This window comes from Phodopus roborovskii, unplaced genomic scaffold (genome assembly GCF_943737965.1).
Source record: "Phodopus roborovskii unplaced genomic scaffold, PHOROB, whole genome shotgun sequence".
NCBI classification, from domain to species: domain Eukaryota; kingdom Metazoa; phylum Chordata; class Mammalia; order Rodentia; family Cricetidae; genus Phodopus; species Phodopus roborovskii.
The window spans coordinates 7430179-7449949 of NW_026126558.1; the positions used below are offsets into that span (position 1 = coordinate 7430179).

The 19771-nt window shown below is 46.6% G+C and overlaps 1 protein-coding gene across 2 annotated transcripts in view; it reads left to right on the forward strand.

The window, feature by feature from the left end:
- Zcchc14 (zinc finger CCHC-type containing 14) overlaps positions 1-19771 on the forward strand; it is a 50938-nt gene extending 31167 nt beyond the window's left edge. The window contains exons 3-13 of one of the 2 annotated variants that reach the window (XM_051201638.1): positions 4645-4718; positions 9474-9545; positions 10746-10855; positions 11898-11992; positions 12078-12132; positions 12620-12902; positions 14128-14219; positions 14738-14865; positions 15745-15885; positions 15977-17437; positions 18743-19771. In XM_051201638.1, coding sequence (XP_051057595.1) covers positions 4645-4718; positions 9474-9545; positions 10746-10855; positions 11898-11992; positions 12078-12132; positions 12620-12902; positions 14128-14219; positions 14738-14865; positions 15745-15885; positions 15977-17437; positions 18743-18762 — 2531 coding nt within the window. In that variant the 3' untranslated portion in view covers positions 18763-19771. Of the gene's footprint in view, positions 1-4644; positions 4719-9473; positions 9546-10745; positions 10856-11897; positions 11993-12077; positions 12133-12619; positions 12903-14127; positions 14220-14737; positions 14866-15744; positions 15886-15976; positions 17438-18662 lie in introns of both variants that reach the window. The other variant, XM_051201637.1, reaches the window with a different exon arrangement.

The following is a 19771-nucleotide window of genomic DNA, read 5'->3' on the forward strand; positions in this document are numbered from 1 at the left end:
TTTGAAGCCCACCTCCAATGACATACTTCCTCCAAAAAGGCCACACATTCTAAAACCTCCCCAAATGCCATCAGTTGGGGACCAAGTACCCCAGACATGGAGGACATTCTCATTCAAACCACTGCTTAGAACCAGATTTTGATTTCCAGCACCTATATGTTAGCTCAAAACCAACTGTAACTCTAGTCTTGAGAGGTTCTGTATTGCCTTCTGACCTTCACAGGCACCAGGAACACATGTAGTATACATACATATATACAGGCAAAACAATCATACACATAAAATAAAAAATCTGAAAAAAAAATTTCAAGAAAGGGGAAGTGTCAGGCATCTTCTCTTTTACAGGATGGTCCTAGCCCTGTGAACCTGGCAGGCCTGGACCTCTGGGACTCAGTTTCTTTTTGTTTCTGCATCCTTATCAATCATTCTGGGCTCTTTTGCCTCCATTCCTGCTCCCTCTAGTTTTGTGCCCTCGGCAAGGACCATTGTCCTAGCTCACAGCCTGGCAGCATCCCAAGCCCCAGTGCTATATGCATTGGTCTGCTGTGCTATAGTTCCTTGAAGCTGGACTAGGGTTTCTTTATTGAGGTGAGTACATGAGGTTTACAGGGATCCAGTAACTACCAATGCTATGAGCAGCAAGCCTCATTCCACCAGCAGGCCATCTGAATAGAGCTTTGAGTTCACCATAGAACCTATAAGAGAACTCAGAATTCCTTCACATGCCATCATGGTTGTGGCCTGTGGTCTTTTCCCTGGCCCTGGTCTTGTCTCATCTGACATATATGAACTGTGGCTAGTCCACACTAGTACTTAGTACAATCCAGGCAGCACAGTGCCAGCCCTTCACAGGATTCTCTTGATTACCTGCTGTCAGCTTCATTTCTGCAGATCACACAGTTTAGTGCAGAGCTATGTGGTCATAAGAACCCACACAATGCTTGAGTTCCCAAGTGTGGATCAATGTATCCCAGAAAGATACAGGAAAAGAACAGCATTGGAAGCCAGTGCTCAAACCTTACCAGTAATTGATTGCAGGAGGTCAGAAGTTGGTCAAGGATCAAGAACTGAATAGAGCAGAAGGACGTGTATCTGTATCACCTGCTTCATCTTCAGGTGCCAGCGCACCAGCCAGCTCACTCCTATCTTGACTCAATGACTGATGACCCAGGGGTCCATATACTGGGTTTGGACTCGAGATACTGCATTGCTCCAAAGTATTAAAACATTCTGTGTGGTGAAAGCCAAGCTGTGCATTATGCGGAAGACAAAAATGGCTTCGTTGATTGAAATTGTAATTCCTGAGTATATTTATGTAGTCCAATTTTTGAACAGCATCAGTATGAATAACCCTTGGAAACACTTTCCTGTGACTGGCATTATATAATTAGGCTTATTTTAAAGCTAAGCATCAAAGCAGGCTACACTTGGGTTGGAGAGGTGGCTCAGAGCACTTGCTGCTCCTCCAGAGGACCTGGGTCTGATTCTCAGCACCTACATGGCAGCTCACAGCTGTCTGTAACTCCAGGTCCAGGGAATCTGATGCCCTTACAAAGACACACATGCAGACAAAACACCAGGGCACATAAAATTAATAAACAAAACAAAACACTACTCAACCCACTGTCCCAGAACCTCCTGACATGTTGGACCTGGTTTTAATTTATGGGCAGCATGTATTCCTGGGTTGGTGTGATACTGGATCTACATCCCAGCACCTGTCTTGATATCAAAGTATTAGAAAAATCCTTTGAGGAACTGCTATCTGGTGCCCTGTTAAAGCCTACCCTGCCATTCTTGGAGCAGCAATGGCTGTCAGAGAGAATGAAGCAGTAAAGGAAAGATAGTGAAATAGTCATAGCCTGGAAAAGCCAGTTTACCATCTTGGCACTCATAAATATAGAAAAAAAATTAAAAATGAAGGAAATAAATTTCTCCAGGGTAGCCAGGCCCGCATAGACAGACTGTGTATCAAAATGAATAAATATATAAATCAAGAAGAAGGAAAGGTTGAGAAAGGTATTCCCTATTGCCGATGAAGCTTCTAAGGTACCAGCTGCCCTACACTGTAGCCCTGGGAGTTTTTCAGACCAGTGGGCAGTAGGTTTTTCCCTAAAGGCAGCTACAAAGCTGCAGTGCCCATTGTGTTAGAATGTCTCTGACTCTTCTGTACAAAGGAGGAGGTTGGCAGCACTGTGTGCTGCAGGTATAAGGTGCCGTTGGTGTGAGAGTCATAATTCCCAGTTCCTGAAAATCCAGCAGTTGCCTGGGAGTTGAGATTTTCCCAGTGCATAGTGTGCTCAAAGGAGATGACTGGCCTCTCGTGTCCCACACACCCTTCAGCTTTGTTTAGTTGTGTGAGTTTTTTTCGTCTTTGTGTTGTTGGGGCTTGAACTCTTTATCCATATACATACGAGGGATGCATTCTGCCAACATGCCAATGTATGGCCTTTATAATCATGGCCTCTAGTTACTCCAAGTTGGAGAGTATACTGAAACATTGTGCTTTAAAACATTTCTATTACACTTATCTATTTATATAGTGTGTGTACTGTGACATGGCACATCCATGGAGGTCAGAGGACTTGCATAAGTTGGTTCTCTCCTTCATCGCTTGGGTCCTGGGAACTGAATCAGGCCATCAGGCTTGATTCAGACTTAATCCTTACCTGTTAAGCCACTGCCCTGCCCTGGCATCAGGGACCTGGAGAAGAGTATTGGGTACTGAGGCTGGCAGTAGTAAGGCAGTGAGATTTATACTTTGGTTTGAAAAATATTTCATGGGCAGTGGGCTAGCTGTGAGAACTTGGCCTGGCTCCAAATGCTTTTTTATTCAGACAGCTAAATGATATTCATCTACTTTGCCCATTTTCCTGTCCAGCTCTGAGTCACTTCCCTTTGTCCAAATGGGTTTTTCCTTTTTCCTTTCTCATACACTCTGATACTCTTTGGTCTGGGAACATTGCGTACAGATTGATTCTCTGGGCAGGGCAGGTACTTGTCCTACAGTCTGTTGCTTAGAGAAGGAGGGTGGTCTAGAATGGTGTCACTGAATGAAGTGAGTCTGTGCAGGATGTTGCTTCCTGCTGGCTTCTAGCTGGAATGGCAAGAGTGACACAATGGTCATCAAGATGATGGCACATCTTGTAATGGGTTCCTGATCTGTCTCCATTTCTCTTGCAGCTGGCATGTGCTAGGGCTGAGTGCTCTGCTGTGCTGTGCCACAGCATCCACACTGGGGTCCTAATGTAGTGTCTTTCTCTGCTCTTGAGCTCAGCTTCACTGTAGTGGGTGGGGAGCAGCTGTCAGTGGTACTAGAGCAAATTGTATATCCATGTGCCAAGAAAGCTGTTCACACAAATGGGAAGAGGTTTGGTCTATATGCTAGTCAGTTCAGACAGCACTAACAAAAGACTCTTGAATACTGGAAATGTCCATTCGTCACCATCTAGAGTAGTGGCCCCACACATGTGTCTGTTCAATACCTAGACCAGAGTTAGTCTATTTTAATACATTTAAACAAATACTACAGTTAGTGACTCCAGCATGGAGCATCACAAGTATAGGAACTTCCCAGTGCAGCCTCACAAAGCAGGTTGCCATTGCTGAGTTTTTTTGTTTGTTTTTTGTTTTTTGTTTTTCTCCTCTAGACCTTTTGTCTATAAAACTTTTGGGTTGTCCCTCAACATCTCAAAGGACTGGCATTCTAGAAGGCTTTGGCTTTGCTGACCAGAAGAATGTACCTGCAGGGAGTGTAAAGCCTAGCGAGTATGTCACCATCCATCATTAGGGTTCAGAGTGTGCAGAAAGTTCTGCAGGATGTAGAGGTGGCTTCCTGGAATCCTGGAAGCTCAACCAACATAGCAGTTCTCAGCTGTGGGTTATGTGACTCTCATGCCTGTGGAAAAGACTTCCTGGAAGAAACGCCTGAGTCCCTGGATGGGATCAGTCAGCAGCACTGTCATCTTGGGGAGGATGTGTGCCCAGCTTGTGAGCACATGTTTGGGCTTGCCTAGAAACAGTGCTTATAGTTTAACGGTGTCATTTCATTTCTGAAGAGAAAGGTTTGGAACAGGAAGTAGAGTGAAGCTTCAGAGCTTCACGGTAACAGCAAGTCTCCTTTAGCATGGTTAGTCCCCAACCTTGTATAATGTCACACTGTCTGGGAACCACTGTGATTCCTCCCAGACCTTGTCATTCAGAGCTTCCATTTTTGCCTTAGTTATAAAGCTGAGCAGTAGTGTACAGGTCTGAGGAAAGACCTTCAAAAGGATGTGCCAGGCTCCTTCTCATGCAAACCATTCACCACGGGAGATATAATGATCATGAGTTTCCCAGGATTTAGACTCCATTTTTTACTGTCTGGAAGGATAGTACAAGGGCTCACAAATGTGCTGTCCCTCCCATTCAAGATCCCTACATTCCCTTTCTTGGGATTTGGTTGGTATCTGAGAATCTATTGGTCTTCCAAGATGCCAGTACCAGCTGAGGCTGGTACAGGTGCTATTCAGATCTTGGTTCTGGCAGCCTTGTATGGAATAGCTACTTGTCATATGCCCAACAATTATTTGTATTTTGAAGTTCCAGCAATCATTTGTATTTTGAAGTCTTACTGCTTTCTTATAATTTTGTTTGTTTTTACAGTGAGTGTTGAAAAAATAGACCTGAAGGGATTATCACACACGAAAAATGACAGAAGTGTTGAGTGCTCTTTTGAGGTAAGATGCTGTTTTTTCCCTTACCTTGGAGGTATTAAGGGATACATTTGTCACAAGTAGCCACTTTATGTACAGGAATAAAAGCTGTGCTTCTTGCAGAGCAATGGTAATGAGTAGAAAAACAAAGAAGGGGGAAAGAAAGAGGGAGAAAGGAAGAAAGAGAGAAAGAGAAAAAAATAATCAGGCAAAAGATTTGGACAGAGTACCAAGAAAGAGGCATGGCTGGTAGTGATCATGTGTGGAAATGTGTACCAGCAGCCTCATAGCTAGGACACAGTGTTAAAGCACCATGGAAGAACTCTTATGGGAAAAGCTGACATGAGGAAGGCTGGCCACACTTGATTAGTTAAGACTGGAGTTCTGTGTGCTTCTGCTGCTGGGAGTAGGGAATGGCTTATGCACACTGGGCAAGTGACAACTTTCAAAAAGCAAAGGGACTCCTCAGTGCAGCCTTTGAATCTACATCTGCTATATAGACCCTCGTTTACCTCTGTGCACAGTTTGATTTGTAAGACTGAACAACTTTATTAAATAGATACCTTAGGATGCAAGGTGAACGGTGTGAATGTCTGCCCTAGGAACCTGGATCCCCAGGGCTGTACTGTCCACAGGTGGGGCACTGCTCAAAAGAGGGACACAGAAGAGGCACAGTGACTAAGACTCTCCTCCAGTCACGTGTATACTGTGCAAGCCAGCTACATACAACTCTATAAAATACAAACTACTCCATGGTGAGGGAGCATACCAGAACGCTTCTATGGACAGGATGAAAGTCAGCTGAGGACCTAGGTAGGGGTGATGTGATCAGTTGTCCTGAGTGGGAGGTGGTTTCACAGGTGCCACAATATCTGATCACACACTTGTGTGTGGCTCCCCATCAGGTACAATCAAAAGTGGACATTTTTTTTTTTTTTTTTAACTTCTTCTTGATAGGGCCTAAGGTTTTTCTGTGAACCCCAAGCTGGCTTTGGATGTGCCGTTCTCTTACTTTAGCCACCCAAGTATGGCAAGCCATACTTGGTATCAAAACCTTAAAATTTCATTTGAGAAACAGTACACCACACAACTCATGAAGTAGAATGGAAAATAGTGAGGATAGTAAGTAAAAGCAATAATTGGATGCTTAGAGAGAAGCCCAGAGCTTCCTGCCCATAGTCACCTTTTGGTTCTCCAGAGCTCTGTTTGATGGTTACCTGTGTATCGTAATTAGGATTTCTATTGCTGTGATAAACACCATAACCAAAGCAACTTTAGGAGGGAAGGGTTCATTTCAGGTCACACTCTGAGGGAAATCAGGACAGGAACTCAAGACAGGTACCTAAAGGCAGGAACTGAAACAGAGGCCTTGGAAGTATGTTGCTTACTGGCTGCTCAACCTGCTTTCTTATACAACCCAGGACCATCTACCCATGGGTGATAACCACCCATAGTGGGCTGAGCCCTCCCACATAAATCAACCAAGAAAATATACTACAGACTTGCCTACAGGCCAGTCTGCTGGAGTCATTTTCTCAGTTGAGGTTTGTTCTTCCCAAAATTACTCTAGCTTATGTCAAGTTGACAGATATCTAACAAGAACAGTGTTTCCCAGTACTAAGTTACTGGATGGAGGGTGCTCAGGAAGCACCTGCTACAGATAGATGTGAAACTTGCTACTCTTTGCCATAGAGGTAGTTTTATTTTTTCTGCTAATCCAGAGAAGGCCCAGCCAGAGTCTCAGGAAGCAGATAAGTGAGTGTATCTGAAGAAAGTAAAATAACTGAGGCTCTTCAGAACTGTGGATTGCTCCCTATACCTAATGGTGTGCAGGGGACACAGTAGGGTGTGCCATTTCTGAAGCACAGTGGCTGAGGGTTTGACTTAAGTTACAAGACACTACTAGTACAATATACCTCTTAAAAGCCATTGCATTTATTGGTCAGTTGTATCTTGTCTTTAAAAGTTTGCTTTCATTTGAGGGTATCCTTTATTAGCCAGTCAAGGTGGTGCTGTCTGCATATGACTATAGGGTAACTGGACAACACAGGCTAGCCAATACTGAGGCTGATGCTTTTCTGTCTCACTCAGATCTTTTCTCTCAGAGTTGTGGTTTTTGTTTTGTTTTGCTTTATTTGTTTTAAGACAAGGTCTCATTATGTAGCCTAGGCTGGCTTGGAATTCTGCATACTATCAAGAGTTTTGGAGTTAAAATATGAACCTCTGTCTTCACTGAGTCATCTATTTTTAAGAGTGTGGCAGGGTCTTAAGGACTAGCTGGGCAATACTGTATTGATGCTTGCTATTGGAGATGTCTTATTTATTGTCCCATATCCTGCCCACTTCCACTCCCTGTGGTTGATAATGGGCTGGCCATGATTTCTTGTTGTTTCATCTTGTTTTTCTGAGACAGGGTCTCTTTATGTAGTCTTGACTATCCTAGAACTCTCTGTATATACCAGGCTAGCCTTGAATGGAGATCCTCCTGCCTCTACCTCCTGAGTGCTGGGATTTAAGGAGTATACCATCATGCCTGGCCTAGCCATGGCTTTCCTGAGGAATGTGGGAACATGCTTACCTGGTTTCACTCTGACTGGTACTCTGGTAGCCTCAGTGCCTCCAGCCAAGAGTCTTGGTGTCACCTGCCTCATCCATCTTATGGGATGGATGTCTCTACTTGGCTTTTCTGTTTTCTAGTTTGGATGTTTGGAGGTTTATTGGCTTTGGGCTTTCTTCCAGATCCTTCCCTGGGGCCTGTGCTGCCAGCTGTGCTAGGCCATTGCTTGCCATCATTGCCTCAGTCAAGCTCTTCTTTCTGCTGGCATCAAGTCCCCTGAGAATGTGGATTGCAGGCCTTCATCCTCCATGCTGTTTTTTTCCTTAAGATGACTGGGAGCTTGTTAAGAGTTTGGGGATCTTACAAGGTACCTTGTAGACTCGGTGGGACCATCTGCCCAGCACCTGGTTGGTAAAGAATAAAGCACATGCCATTTTGGTGGCTCTAGGCAGAGGTCCTAGGCATGTGACTAAGAAATGAGGGTGCATGTGGAGCTGACTTGAGCCTGTTATGTTGTTTATTTCTTGTGTGATGAAAGATTCATGTCAGCCCCTGTATGGCTCTCCAGCTCTTGGAGAAAGTAATTGGTGGTGTGTGCCTCAACTTTCCTGCAATGCCTGCTGATGATGTGGGAAGGAATGGGCTCCTGGAGGTGGATGGCAGATGCCAGTTCTGATTGGGTGCTTTATATCTCCATGCTTTTGTGGTGGCCTGTCTTCCTCCAGTGCCTTGTGTTGAGTGGATGGAGACTGAGTATGAGGCCAGTGTAGCCTTGGACCCTGGCCAAAGCTAGGCAACTTGGAAGTGAACCAGATCCATGGGACCAGGCTGTGAATCTCCCACTCTGTGTTCTTGGCTGTGATGACGACCCCAGGAAAACATACATACATACATACATACATACACACACACACACACACACACACACACACACACACACACACGTGGGACTACAGCTTTCAGTAGTCCTACTGCCCTTGTTTGGCTGTGGGCTTTATGCTTTCCTTGGGTCAGTCATGGGAGAAAAGACTCCTGCTAGAAACAGATTGTCAGCTGTCTCTGTTCAAGGCTCTAGGTGACTCAAGTTTTCAACTCAGTCAGGGATGTTAGAGTTGATATGGCCCAAACTTAGAAACCCCAGTTTTGTGGGATTATTGGAAGCCAAGAAGCACTGAGGCATATTTCTACCAAGTGCACACAAGTTGAGATGGAAGCCACACTCCAAGCAGCAGGTAGCTCAGAGACTGTAGTTGCCTCACCTGAGATATCATGGGGCCCTTCTCTCCATTTGCTGTGGCTTTGTGAGAGCTGTCACACACAGTGCTGATGCTGAAACACACAGATCCATGTGGATCTCACAGATGAGAGGAACATGACTGAGCCCTCCCAGAGCAGGGTGTCTCAGCTATGCAGAAAAGGGATTAGAGGCTTGCCATCATGAGCTCTTGTCTCTACACCAGGGTAAATGTGATGCATCCCTTTTGGGTAATGGCATCTGGATTTTAGGCAGAATTTGTGTGTTTTATATCTCCTGTCATGCCTCTTGTCCTTGCCTTTCTAAGACCCCCCCCCAAAATCCACACATATACATCTGTAGAAGTAGCTGCAATCAGGCTGCATATCACTGTTGTAAGTAATAGGCTTGTTGCAGTCAAGAAGGGATGACAAGAGCTCAGCCATTGCCAGGAGCTTTATGAAGTCAGATCATGCTGGCCCCAGTGCCATGGGCTAAAGCAAGTGCCAAGCCTACAGGCATGTGAAGCTTCTGCCACTAAACCCTGTTCACCCCTCAGACTCTTCTGACCTGATGCAGCACTCCTGTGGAGGACCTCTTCTGTTCCACATTTGTCATCTGCCTGAGGGCCCAAGCCAGGCCTGGGCTCAAGTTTTCACATAGCCACAGCACCTGTGTGGCACAGATACCTGCTTCCAGGTGAAGAGACTAATTTCTGGTGACTTGATGCTTTGTCCAGCATCGCATGTACCATAAGAGAAGAAAGCATGCCTGGTGTACATGGGTGCTTAGATGGCAGGTGAGATACCCTAGGAGTAGCCCCTATGCTCTAGTGACTTGGTAGTACATGAATGAACTTGGATTATGTGACTATTGTCTTCATAGCAAGTCAGGAGTATGAGTGTCTCATTCACTAGCTGTGGGCCCTGAACAGTTGGAATCTGAGTATGTGGTATCTGTTTTTAAGGCTTGTTTGTTTGTTTTTAAGGTCTTATGGTCTGATTCTTCAATAACATCAGTAACCAAGTCTTCTTCTGAAGTGACTGAATTTATTTCAAAGGTAAGGTGACCAAGGGCTCTTCAAGCAGTGAAAAGTACATGATGCAGTGATATCAGTGGCTTCTATCCTTTACCTAGTCATGATAGTCAGCAGAAAGGTTCTGGGATCACAAGCATGAACCACCACACACGATTTATCTCTTGACTACATTGACAGTAGTCTCCCTATCCCTATTTCTCACGTCTTTGAAATTTTCATTGAATGTTGGGCATTATGTTTGGAAGGCTGTAGAATCTGAGGAAACAGTAGTCATGCCTATAGTGGGTACTCATCTCCTCCCAGGCCAGTAGTGAGGTTCTTGGGTCAGTGTAAGCAGGAGTGGCTAGCTCTGAATATGTTCATAATATCTCAGATGGGTTGCTGCTTAACACTCAGCTTTCAGCTGTCCCAGTACACCAGAGGGATTCTTTCTTTTTGTGTCCTCTCTCGAGGATAGGCCAGTGCCCATTACCTGGAGCTAGACTTTTAGAAGAGTGAGGGGGGATTCTCCACTCTCCTGTCCTGGTCATGGTCTTAGACACAGGGCTGTTGTGCCTGGGTTTTGGAGGCTAGACTTTCTCAGAACCCCAGCCCCTTCCAAGTAGTAGAAGACTTCTACTTGTGTGTTGAGTAGGGTCCTGCACCCAAGGGGTCTCATGTCCTTGCTTCAGGGCTAGAAGATGTTTGCTTTTCTCTTTCACCCAAAGCACTACTTGCCTAAGAAATGGGTCTTTTTATATACTGGGCCAGGAATATGCCATGCTCCTATTTCTCCCCTAAAGGCTAAGGACCTTTGCCTTAGACACAAGGCCCTGGGAGTTTAGATCTGTTCCCAAGGGCCTTGTGATACTCTTGGCTCTCTGTATAGTGACCATGTGTGTCCCAGGAGAATATATCCATCTTATCCTATCTGTGCTGACCACAGTGTGCCATTGAAGAATCTTTACTTTTTTTGTAGGCCTGGCCCATGTTTGGATTCTGGTTAGAAACTGGCCCTGTGGCTCAAACTATGTTAGACTCAGGGATAGTTAGGATGAATGGACTGTGGGACTTCATCTGCCTATGGTAGGGTGTCTGACATGTGTATAGAACCAAAGCAGCTGGAAAGGTCCAAACAGTCCTACCACAGATGTTCCAGAGGCCCCTTGCCAAGCCTCTTCTAGCAAGGCAGAGTGCTGGTGTGCTGTGGAGACAGACCTTCTGCCTTGTGTCTTCTTTCAGTTATCCCAGCTCTGCCCTGAAGAGAACTTGGACAAACTCATTCCTTGCTTGGCTGGCCCAGATTCCTTCTATGTGGAGCGCAACCATGTGGACTTAGAAGCAGGTTTAAGGTAAGTAATGACTAGGTGGCTGTGTTGCCTTTATCTTTCCTTTATCTCCAGGACTATCTGTTGTAAGGATTTGAAGGGTATGGACAAATTTAGGGTGAATTGAGGAAGGAATCAAAAGCTTGTGCTATATGGGGTTTTGTTGTCTTTGTGAGATGACATAAGCAGTCATCTGTGTTATAGGATTAAAAACTGAAACTGTGGCTGGGTGGTGGTGGTACACACCTTTAATCCAGAACTCAGGAGGCAGAGGCAGGTGGATTTCTGTGCGTTTGAGGCCAATCTGGTCTACAGAGTGTGTTATAGGACAGCCAGGACTATACAGAGAACCCTGTCTGAGGGAAAAGAAAAATCTGAATCTTGTCAGAATGAAAATAGGTTCTCTGTATCTTCAGCTATGTTCCACACACAGAACATGCTGTACTGAGGTTCACTAGTTCTGTTCAGCTGCTTTGAGATTGAGGATGACCTTAAATTTGTAATCCTCCTGCTTCCACCTCCCAAGGGCTGGGATCAAGGGTGTGCCTCACCACACAGTTGATGTGGTACTAGAGATGGAACCCTGGGCTTTGTGTATGTTGAATAAACACTCTACTACCTGTGCCACAGCTATGGCCTTTTGCTGGTTCTCTAGTACGTATGAGGCCATGGTCCCTTTTAGACTCTGGGACCAATGTCTTCACATTGTGACCTGGTTCCATCAGACTCAGGAGCACTAAGGTTCCAGTGCTCATGTCACAGACTCTTGTAGAGCTTGGTTCATTCACTGTAAGAGACAAGAGAAGGGACTTGAAGAGAATTATACAAATTGAATAAAAGCAAGAAGGGTATCAGGCTATGGGACTAATTTGTTTTTAGTTTTCAGGTTTTCCCACAGGTGGGTGTGTGTGTGTGGGTGTGTGTGTGGTTTTCCCACAGGTGTGTGTGTGTGTGTGTGTGTGTGTGTGTGTGTGTGTGTGAGGTTTTCCCACAGGGGTGTGTGTGTGTGTGTGTGTGTGTGTGTGTGTGTGTTTCAATACTGACAAGCTGCTGTGTTACTCCCCAGGTATTTGGCTTCCATACCTTCTCACACACTGAAACATGACCATGTTAGGAAGTTCTTCAGTACTTCATCTCCCATCCAACAGCTCCAAAGTCCAAGTAAGTTTGTGAAATGGTTAAAAGATAAAAACTAAGTTACATTGTTGTCCATAAGCTTATATAATACTTTTCTTCTGCTTTGTAGGTCCTGGCAACTCCTCCCTTCCTAAAGTAGGTACCATGATGGGAGTATCGGGAAGGTGAGTGGTCCTCTCTATTCAACAGGGTCAGCACTGCACTCATATGTATGCAAGCAGTGGCTGTCAGAGCAGTCTGTTCGATCTACGTCTTAGATAATGCCAGGAGAAGAATTGGGTAGAACAAATCTTAAGTTTTGGCTTCCTAGTTTTATGATTTTTCTCAACAGTGCTGAGTAGCTTGTTTTAACTCATGACTATTGAGTATCATCTCATTCCTTAGAAGTGCTAGACACCAGGTACCTCAGTGAATCTCTGATGCAGTGGACACACACAACATGTGGGCACAAGAGTACCCCCGTGGGCACTGCACTGTGAGGAGGGAAGTCATGATGGGGGTGGTAGTAGACTGGACACTGATTAGCCCCAAGTGTGCCATGAGCTGAACACCAGATGACATAGGAGTAGATACCAGCAAGGGATACCTCTAACTTCCTGGTGCCAGCTGGCAGTTTTATAGAACAGAACCCCACTGTCCCATGTCCTGCAGGCCTGTGTGTGGAGTGGCTGGCATCCCATCCTCGCAGAGCAGCACCCAGCACCATCTGCAGCACTCGGCCAGTGCATCTGCTTCCCTGCCCCACTGCTCCCACACAGGGGGTGCAGGCTCAACGCTGGCTTACAGGACCCAAGTGGACAACTCGCCTACCATCCTGATGCCCTCTAGTCTGCAGGCTCCTCAGCCCCAGGAGCAAAATGGGATTTTAGACTGGCTTAGGAAACTGCGTTTGCACAAATATTACCCCGTCTTTAAACAGCTCACCATGGAAAAGGTATGTTGACTACTTAAAGGGTCACACCATGTGCTTGCTATTCCTCTAGTATCCTGTGCCCTGTCCTCATTCCTAGAGGTGTCATGAACTTGGATGGTGACCTTATAGCTTGGTGTTAGAGGGGACTAGGATTTCACTCCCAGACTGCTTGAAGCAAAAACAAATCAAAACAGGATTTGTCATAAGCACATAGCTTTTCTAGATGTTTCAGTTCTTGACAAACCAGGAACTCTGTGACTTCTATTGGCTCCATCCCTCAAGCTGCTGTAGGCCAGTGCTCATTCAGATACCATTTGTTCCTCTTTAAAGTAGGCCCTGTGTAGCTTCTTTGTGGCCAGCTCACAGAGTCATTGCCTTGAACACAAGCAAGTATGGGTTCAGACAACCAAGGCTGCATTTAATGGTTGGACCTGGAGTTTGGAAGAGAGGTGGCCTGCTCAGAGAGCAATGTTTTAGTGGACAGTTTTGACTTGAGATGCCTGTTGATGTTTTCTAAGCCAATGAATGATACCTGCACAAGGTGTTTGAAATCTGAACTCCCTCTGCTGGACAAGATGGCTCTGTAACAGCTCCACACATATAAAACTCTACTGTTAAATGTAGAGATGGAGCTTTGGAGATGGGAAATACAGTGTTTGTGCTTATCATGCTGCTGCCTAGGGCCCCTGAATCTTAAGGACAAGAGATTTTGTAATATTGGTTATGAACAATTTGAGTTTTCTACTCACAATTATCATGAGATGACTGAATCCCACAGCTGACTGTGATGTGGTAAGCAGCTTGTGTTGCTGGTTAGCTACCTTTTCATTGGGATAGTGCCTTCTTTCTACATTACTTGGGTACCAAGCTACTGAAGGTGATTTGCCAAAAAGAACAGTCATAAGGCAACTGTGCTCTGCATCTGTGAGACCTTCCCCAGGGGACAAGGACAGCCTTCTATTGTAAATGAACCACTATTCATGGTTAAAACTGCCCCGGGTGTGCATCCCTGCCTAGTGACTGGGGTGCAGAGACCATAGGGCTGAAGGATGTCTATTAGGTGCACTTGTGGTGAGGTGTGGAGGAGAGAGGCTACAGCTCTTTAGAGCAATGGGAAGTGGTCTCTGTGTTTCCAGTCTTTTGTTTGCTAGCCCTTTTATCTGTTCCCTGCACTCAAATCCAAGTTTGTTGGTTCCTGAGTCCTTATGGTCATCTCATTAACTGTCTTTTGTTTCTCCTATCCAAGTTTCTGAGCCTTACTGAAGAAGATCTGAATAAATTTGAGTCCCTCACCATGGGAGCAAAGAAAAAGCTCAAGACTCAGTTGGAGCTGGAAAAGTAAGCATGAAATCATTTGTTGTATGCTGGGTGTTGGTGGTGCTGGTGGTGCATACCTTTCATCCCAGAACTTGGGAGGCAGAGGTAGGCAGATCTCTGTGAGTCTGTGGAGGGGGGAGGGAGGGAGAAAAGAAGGAAGGAAGGAAGGAAGGAAGGAAGGAAGGAAGGAAGGAAGGAAGGAATCACTTAATGTGTGTGCTTTTCTGGTGTGGCCACACTGCAGTTTTAGCACTGAGGCTGAGGCGGGATAGGGATTTGAGTTGAGGTAGTCTGAGCTACATAGTGAGACTGTGCCTCAAAATACCAAATAAACACAGAATAGCATGTGTTCATTTTAGTTTCTCATGTGCTGAGCAGTGTTAGAACCTGCAAGTTTTTAAATGTCAGGGTCCAGGTTATTTTATTTCTTACCCAGTTCTCAGGTGATACCCAGCATCATAGCTGTAGCTTCTGGGAGGTGCACTGGAAGCTAAAGTGTGGCGGAAGGGGAGCTTTTTGACCATGCTTGTCATTCATAGGGAGAAGTCAGAGAGACGGTGCCTCAATTCCTCAGCCCCATCCTTGGTAACCAGCAGTGGAGTGGCCCGAGTCACCCCCACCAGCCATGTGGGACCTGTGCAGCCTGGGCGTAGCAGCCATGCTGCAGGTGTGTGAGGGCCTGTGGTTCAGATCTGTGGCATGTATACAGGTGTGGTATGGTATTCTATTGGATCAGAATTAGACTTCAGATTACTGTTGTTTTCATTTACAGGTTTTAAATGTTTACACTTTTCTTTATCTTGACTCTGTAGTGTTTAGTACAGGAAAGTAATTGTATGGATGGCCTTAGGTACCCGACACTGGTGCCTAGTCTCAGATTATTTGGGCAGCAATGTTAGACCCTGAACTCTTATGCTCTGGGGGGGGGGGGGGAGCAAGATACAGTCCATAGAGGTGAAAGGCCCTTGCCACACAGGTGATAGTCATGAACTGTTGCCTGGTGCCCTTTCTCTGACCACTGTTGTCCTTCCTGTCTTCCCATTGGAAACTTGAGAGGCTTAAGGACTTGGGTTTTTTAGCCTCTATCCTCTTCTTCTCGTATTCCTTGTCCGTGGAAGAGGCTGGGGACATATGAGTTAGTGTCTGTGTTGTCCTGGCAGAAGTACTGAGCATTGCTTTATTCATCAAGATATGATGAATAGCAAGAGTCATGGCAGATTGGTAAGAAATGAATGTCCACCTTGGACTATTCAGTCTGCCACAGGGAGCCTTTATGGCAGATAATAAAAACAATTCTGTTCTGTACACTTCAGGATGGAACATGGCACCCCACAGTGACTGGGCATCAACCTTGCAGTATGCCATCCTGAGTCAGAAGTACCCCTTTGATCTGTCACCTAACAATATGACCTTGAGTGGTTGCTGCAGTTTCCAAGATTCTTGGAGCTTAATCTGACCATGATTGGGGATGTGTTTCCTAGTGTTCTTGGCAAGGTTCTCTTGCTAGTGTCACAGAGCTGCTGACCTCTACCTGCCTTCTCCACAGAGCTACGGGTGGAGGTGGAGCCACAGACTCACCAGCTGCCCCGAGAGGGCAGCTCCTCTGAGTATTCCAGTTCCTCCTCCAGCCCCATGGGTGTGCAGGTGCGAGAGGAGAGTTCAGACAGCGCTGAGGAGAGTGACAGACGTAAGATACCTGTGCTGTGGGCTGTTTGCTGCCCCACTATCTGAGCTTGTTGCTGGACACACGCTGTACTAACAGTCTTTTCTGTCCTCAGGTGTGGACATACATGTTGAGGGTACTGATAAGGAGAAGCCTGTGATGCTGCTGACTCACTTCCCATCCAGCTCTGCCAGACCCACGGCCCAGGTTCTGCCTGTGCAGAATGAAGCTGGCTCCAGCCCTGCAGGTCACCATCCCCTGCCCCCACAGCTGATGCCTGCAGCTTCTCACCTGGCACCTGTCCGCATGCTGAACTCGGTGCACAAGTCAGACAGAGGCAGCACAGACGTGAAGCTCCTCTCATCCTCTGTTCACTCCCTTCTGACCCTGGAAGAAAGGAACAAGGGGCCTGGCCCTAGAAGTGGCACAAAAGTGGACAAGAGCTTTGGTGGAGCTGTGCTGGACACACTGCCCTCAGCGGCACCCCATCCACAAGTGCAGGTCCTCTCTGGCCTTGTAGAGAACAACTCTGTGTCACCCACGGTCTCCTTTGGTCCCCGGGCCAAAGTCGTACATGCAGCCACATTGGACAGGGTGCTGAAGACAGCACAGCAGCCAGCCCTGACTGTAGAGACCAGCTCAGCCGCCACAGGGACACCAAGCACCGTCTTGCATGTGGCCCGGCCACCCATCAAGCTGCTGCTGTCCTCCTCCGTCCCTGCTGATGCTGCCATCTCTGGGCAGACTTCTTGCCCCAACAATGGGCAGATCAGCGTGCCTCCTGCAATAATCAACCCCCGGACTGCTCTGTATACAGCCAACACCAAAGTTGCCTTCTCTGCAGTGAGCAGTGTGCCTGTGGGCCCACTGCAGGGCAGCTTCTGCGCCAACAGCAACACTGCCTCCCCCAGCAGCCACCCCTCCACGTCTTTTGCGAGCATGGCCACTCTGCCCAGTTGTCCTGCCCCCAGCTCCAGCCCTGCCCTCTCCTCTGTCCCTGAAAGCAGCTTCTACAGTGGCGGTGCTGGCAGCAGCTCCCCAGGAAACATTCCCGCCTCAAGTCAGAATCACCACCACCACCATCACCATCAGCAGCCCCCCGCACCCCCACAGCCTGCCCCACCCCCACCTGGATGCATTGTGTGCACATCCTGTGGGTGCAGTGGCAGTTGTGGCTCCAGTGGCCTGACTGTCAGCTATGCCAACTATTTCCAGCACCCATTCTCTGGGCCATCCATGTTTACCTTCCCTTTCCTACCCTTCAGTCCCATGTGCAGCAATGGCTACGTCAGTACCCAGCAGTATGGTGGTGGCTCTGCCTTCCCTGTTGTACATGCGCCCTACAGCGGCAGTGTGACTCCGGACCCCGTCCTAGGTGGGCAGTCCACTTTTGCAGTACCACCCATGCAGAACTTCATGGCTGGGACAGCAGGGGTGTACCAAACCCAAGGCTTGGTGGGCAGCACCAATGGCACCAGTCACAAAAAAAGTGGGAATCTGTCTTGTTACAACTGTGGGGCTACAGGCCACCGTGCTCAGGATTGCAAGCAACCGTCCATGGACTTCAACCGGCAAGGTAAACACTGGGAGGTGCTGTATTTTCCTTGCTGTGCTGGTCATAGCTTCTGGGGTGGGGGTGGGGGGAGTATCCATGGCTGCTTGGCTTTTTGAAAACTTAGTAAACTTGTTTTTAAAGCCAACTTATTTAAAGGGATCTGGTTTCTGTTCCTGTACTCATGTTAGGCCATTCACAGCTGCCTGTGATTTCAGCTCTAGGGAATTCAGAGCCCTCTCCTGGTTTCTGTAGGCACCTAAACACATGAGCACAGGCAGACACATAAAGACACACAGACATACATACACATAAACACACACATCTTAAAAACAACAAAAACAAAAAAACATGGCCTCAGATCCTCCTTATCTAAACAGAATGAGCTGGATGGAACTTGTAGGGCTGTGGAGTAGACAGTGATTGCTGCCCCCTCCTGGAAGATATGTGAACATTAAGGGTGGGGCAGTCAGTTAAGGTTTCCCCCACAGCCACCTTTGCTGGTCTGTCAGTTCCCAGCAGCTATATGCCCTTGTGTCTTGCTGCTTTCTTCCTCGTGTTTCTTATTTCCTATAGTTTATCTTTGTTATTCAAATTTAAATATGTCTTCTATATTATACCAGGCTTATTCTGTTGTTGTTGTTTTATTGTCTGGCTTTGAACTCATGTTCCTCTTGTCTTGGTCTCCAGAGTGCTGAGATTATTAACATTATTGCCACACACCTGGATCACTAGGTTTACTATTGGTATTTGTTTTGGAAAAATTACAGTAAATTTAGAAAAGTTGGTCCCACTTTTCCCATCTCTGGGTTCCAAACATCTCCATTTCTGGTTGTACATAGTTTCTGTTGATCTTCAACACTTGGAGAGCTTTTAGAAGCTGAAACCTGTGACCTGACAGATCCAGTGGTGGTATAGGTGGCTGCCTCTCTTCCCAGAGCTGGCCTGCACCTTCTAAGTCCAGGCCTTTTTTGCCCACGTGAGTGTGCTGCCAGCCTGGGTGCAAGGTTCATGTCCAGAGAAAGAGATCCACGGCATGGAGAGATGAACTATGGTGCTCTTGGTCATTTCCAGAGAGTCTTGTAAACCCGTGCCATCCAGCTGTGCATGAGAGTAGTCTTTCCTAAGAGGTGGCTCAGGGCAGGTGGGTGGTGTGTGCACTTCTACAACTGACTCAGGCTTCACCCTCTTCTCTCTCTTTCTCTCTTTCTCTCTCTCTCTCTCTCTTTCTCTCTTTCTTTCTCTCCAGGAACTTTTAGGTTGAAATATGCCCCTCCAGCAGAAAGTCTGGACTCCACGGACTGATCCTTTTTTTTTTTTTGGCAACAGAACATTTTATTAAGCCATGAAAAAATCACATAGAGAACTGAAGTCAAGTTGCTGTGGAGCCACGGAGACCTAAGGAAAATCACATAGAAAACTGAAGTCGAGTTGCTGTGGAGCTTAATATTTTTAACCCAAAGGTGCTTTACTTTACTATACTGGATAGAGAATCTAGCATAGAAGTGCGTCAAACTCGATTTCATTGCCAAAATCCTAGTTTGGAGCTTGATATAAGGATTGCCTAGTGGACGTCTCCATGGCAGTGATGTGGCCACCACACTATTGTTGCAGTATGGAGACCTGTCTCCTGAAGATCGCTGGTCCTTCTAGGCTCACACATAAATTCCAGGGCAGCTATGCACGGCCTGAGTGAAGACTGCAGGTCGGAGTTCTCTCAAGTGGAGTTCCCCAGTCGGATCCAAGACCCCTTTGGGCTAGGAAGTGCCAACTGGATTTTGCCGTTTCCTAGAGTGGGAGCCTCATGTCTGGCTTCTTAAGGATTGCACTACCTGACAAGGACCTCTTCAGTCTGGGAGGCAGACTCTTCTGGGACCCAATAGTGTAGGGGACTCCATCAGTGGGCATTGGAGTTGGCACCAGCAGGCTGCTTGGCCTAGTACACCCAGAGGTCACAGGGTGTCCTTCTGCAGACACTTGGAGCAATTCCAGGTTTTTAATATTTTTTTCTGTAAACAAATTTACACAATATTAGTATATAAGACATAGCTCACTCTTGACAACTTCATTTCTAAGGGTCCAAGTCCCAGGGAATCCAGTCACCATGGCTTGAGACCACCCTTCCCATAGGTGGCTTTGAGCCTGCTCTCTCCAAACAAGAATCAACTCCTGAGGACATGGGAATGACTCGACTTTGTGAGTTAGCTGTGACTGATGCTCCTCATTCTTCAGGAAGCTGGCAAGTTGTCACGTCTCAAATGGCTTCCCCAGGACCCCAGCCCCAGAGCTCACTGCAGATGAATTCACACTTGAGACAAACATTCAACAGTAATACAGTCCTGTGATTTATGAACAAAA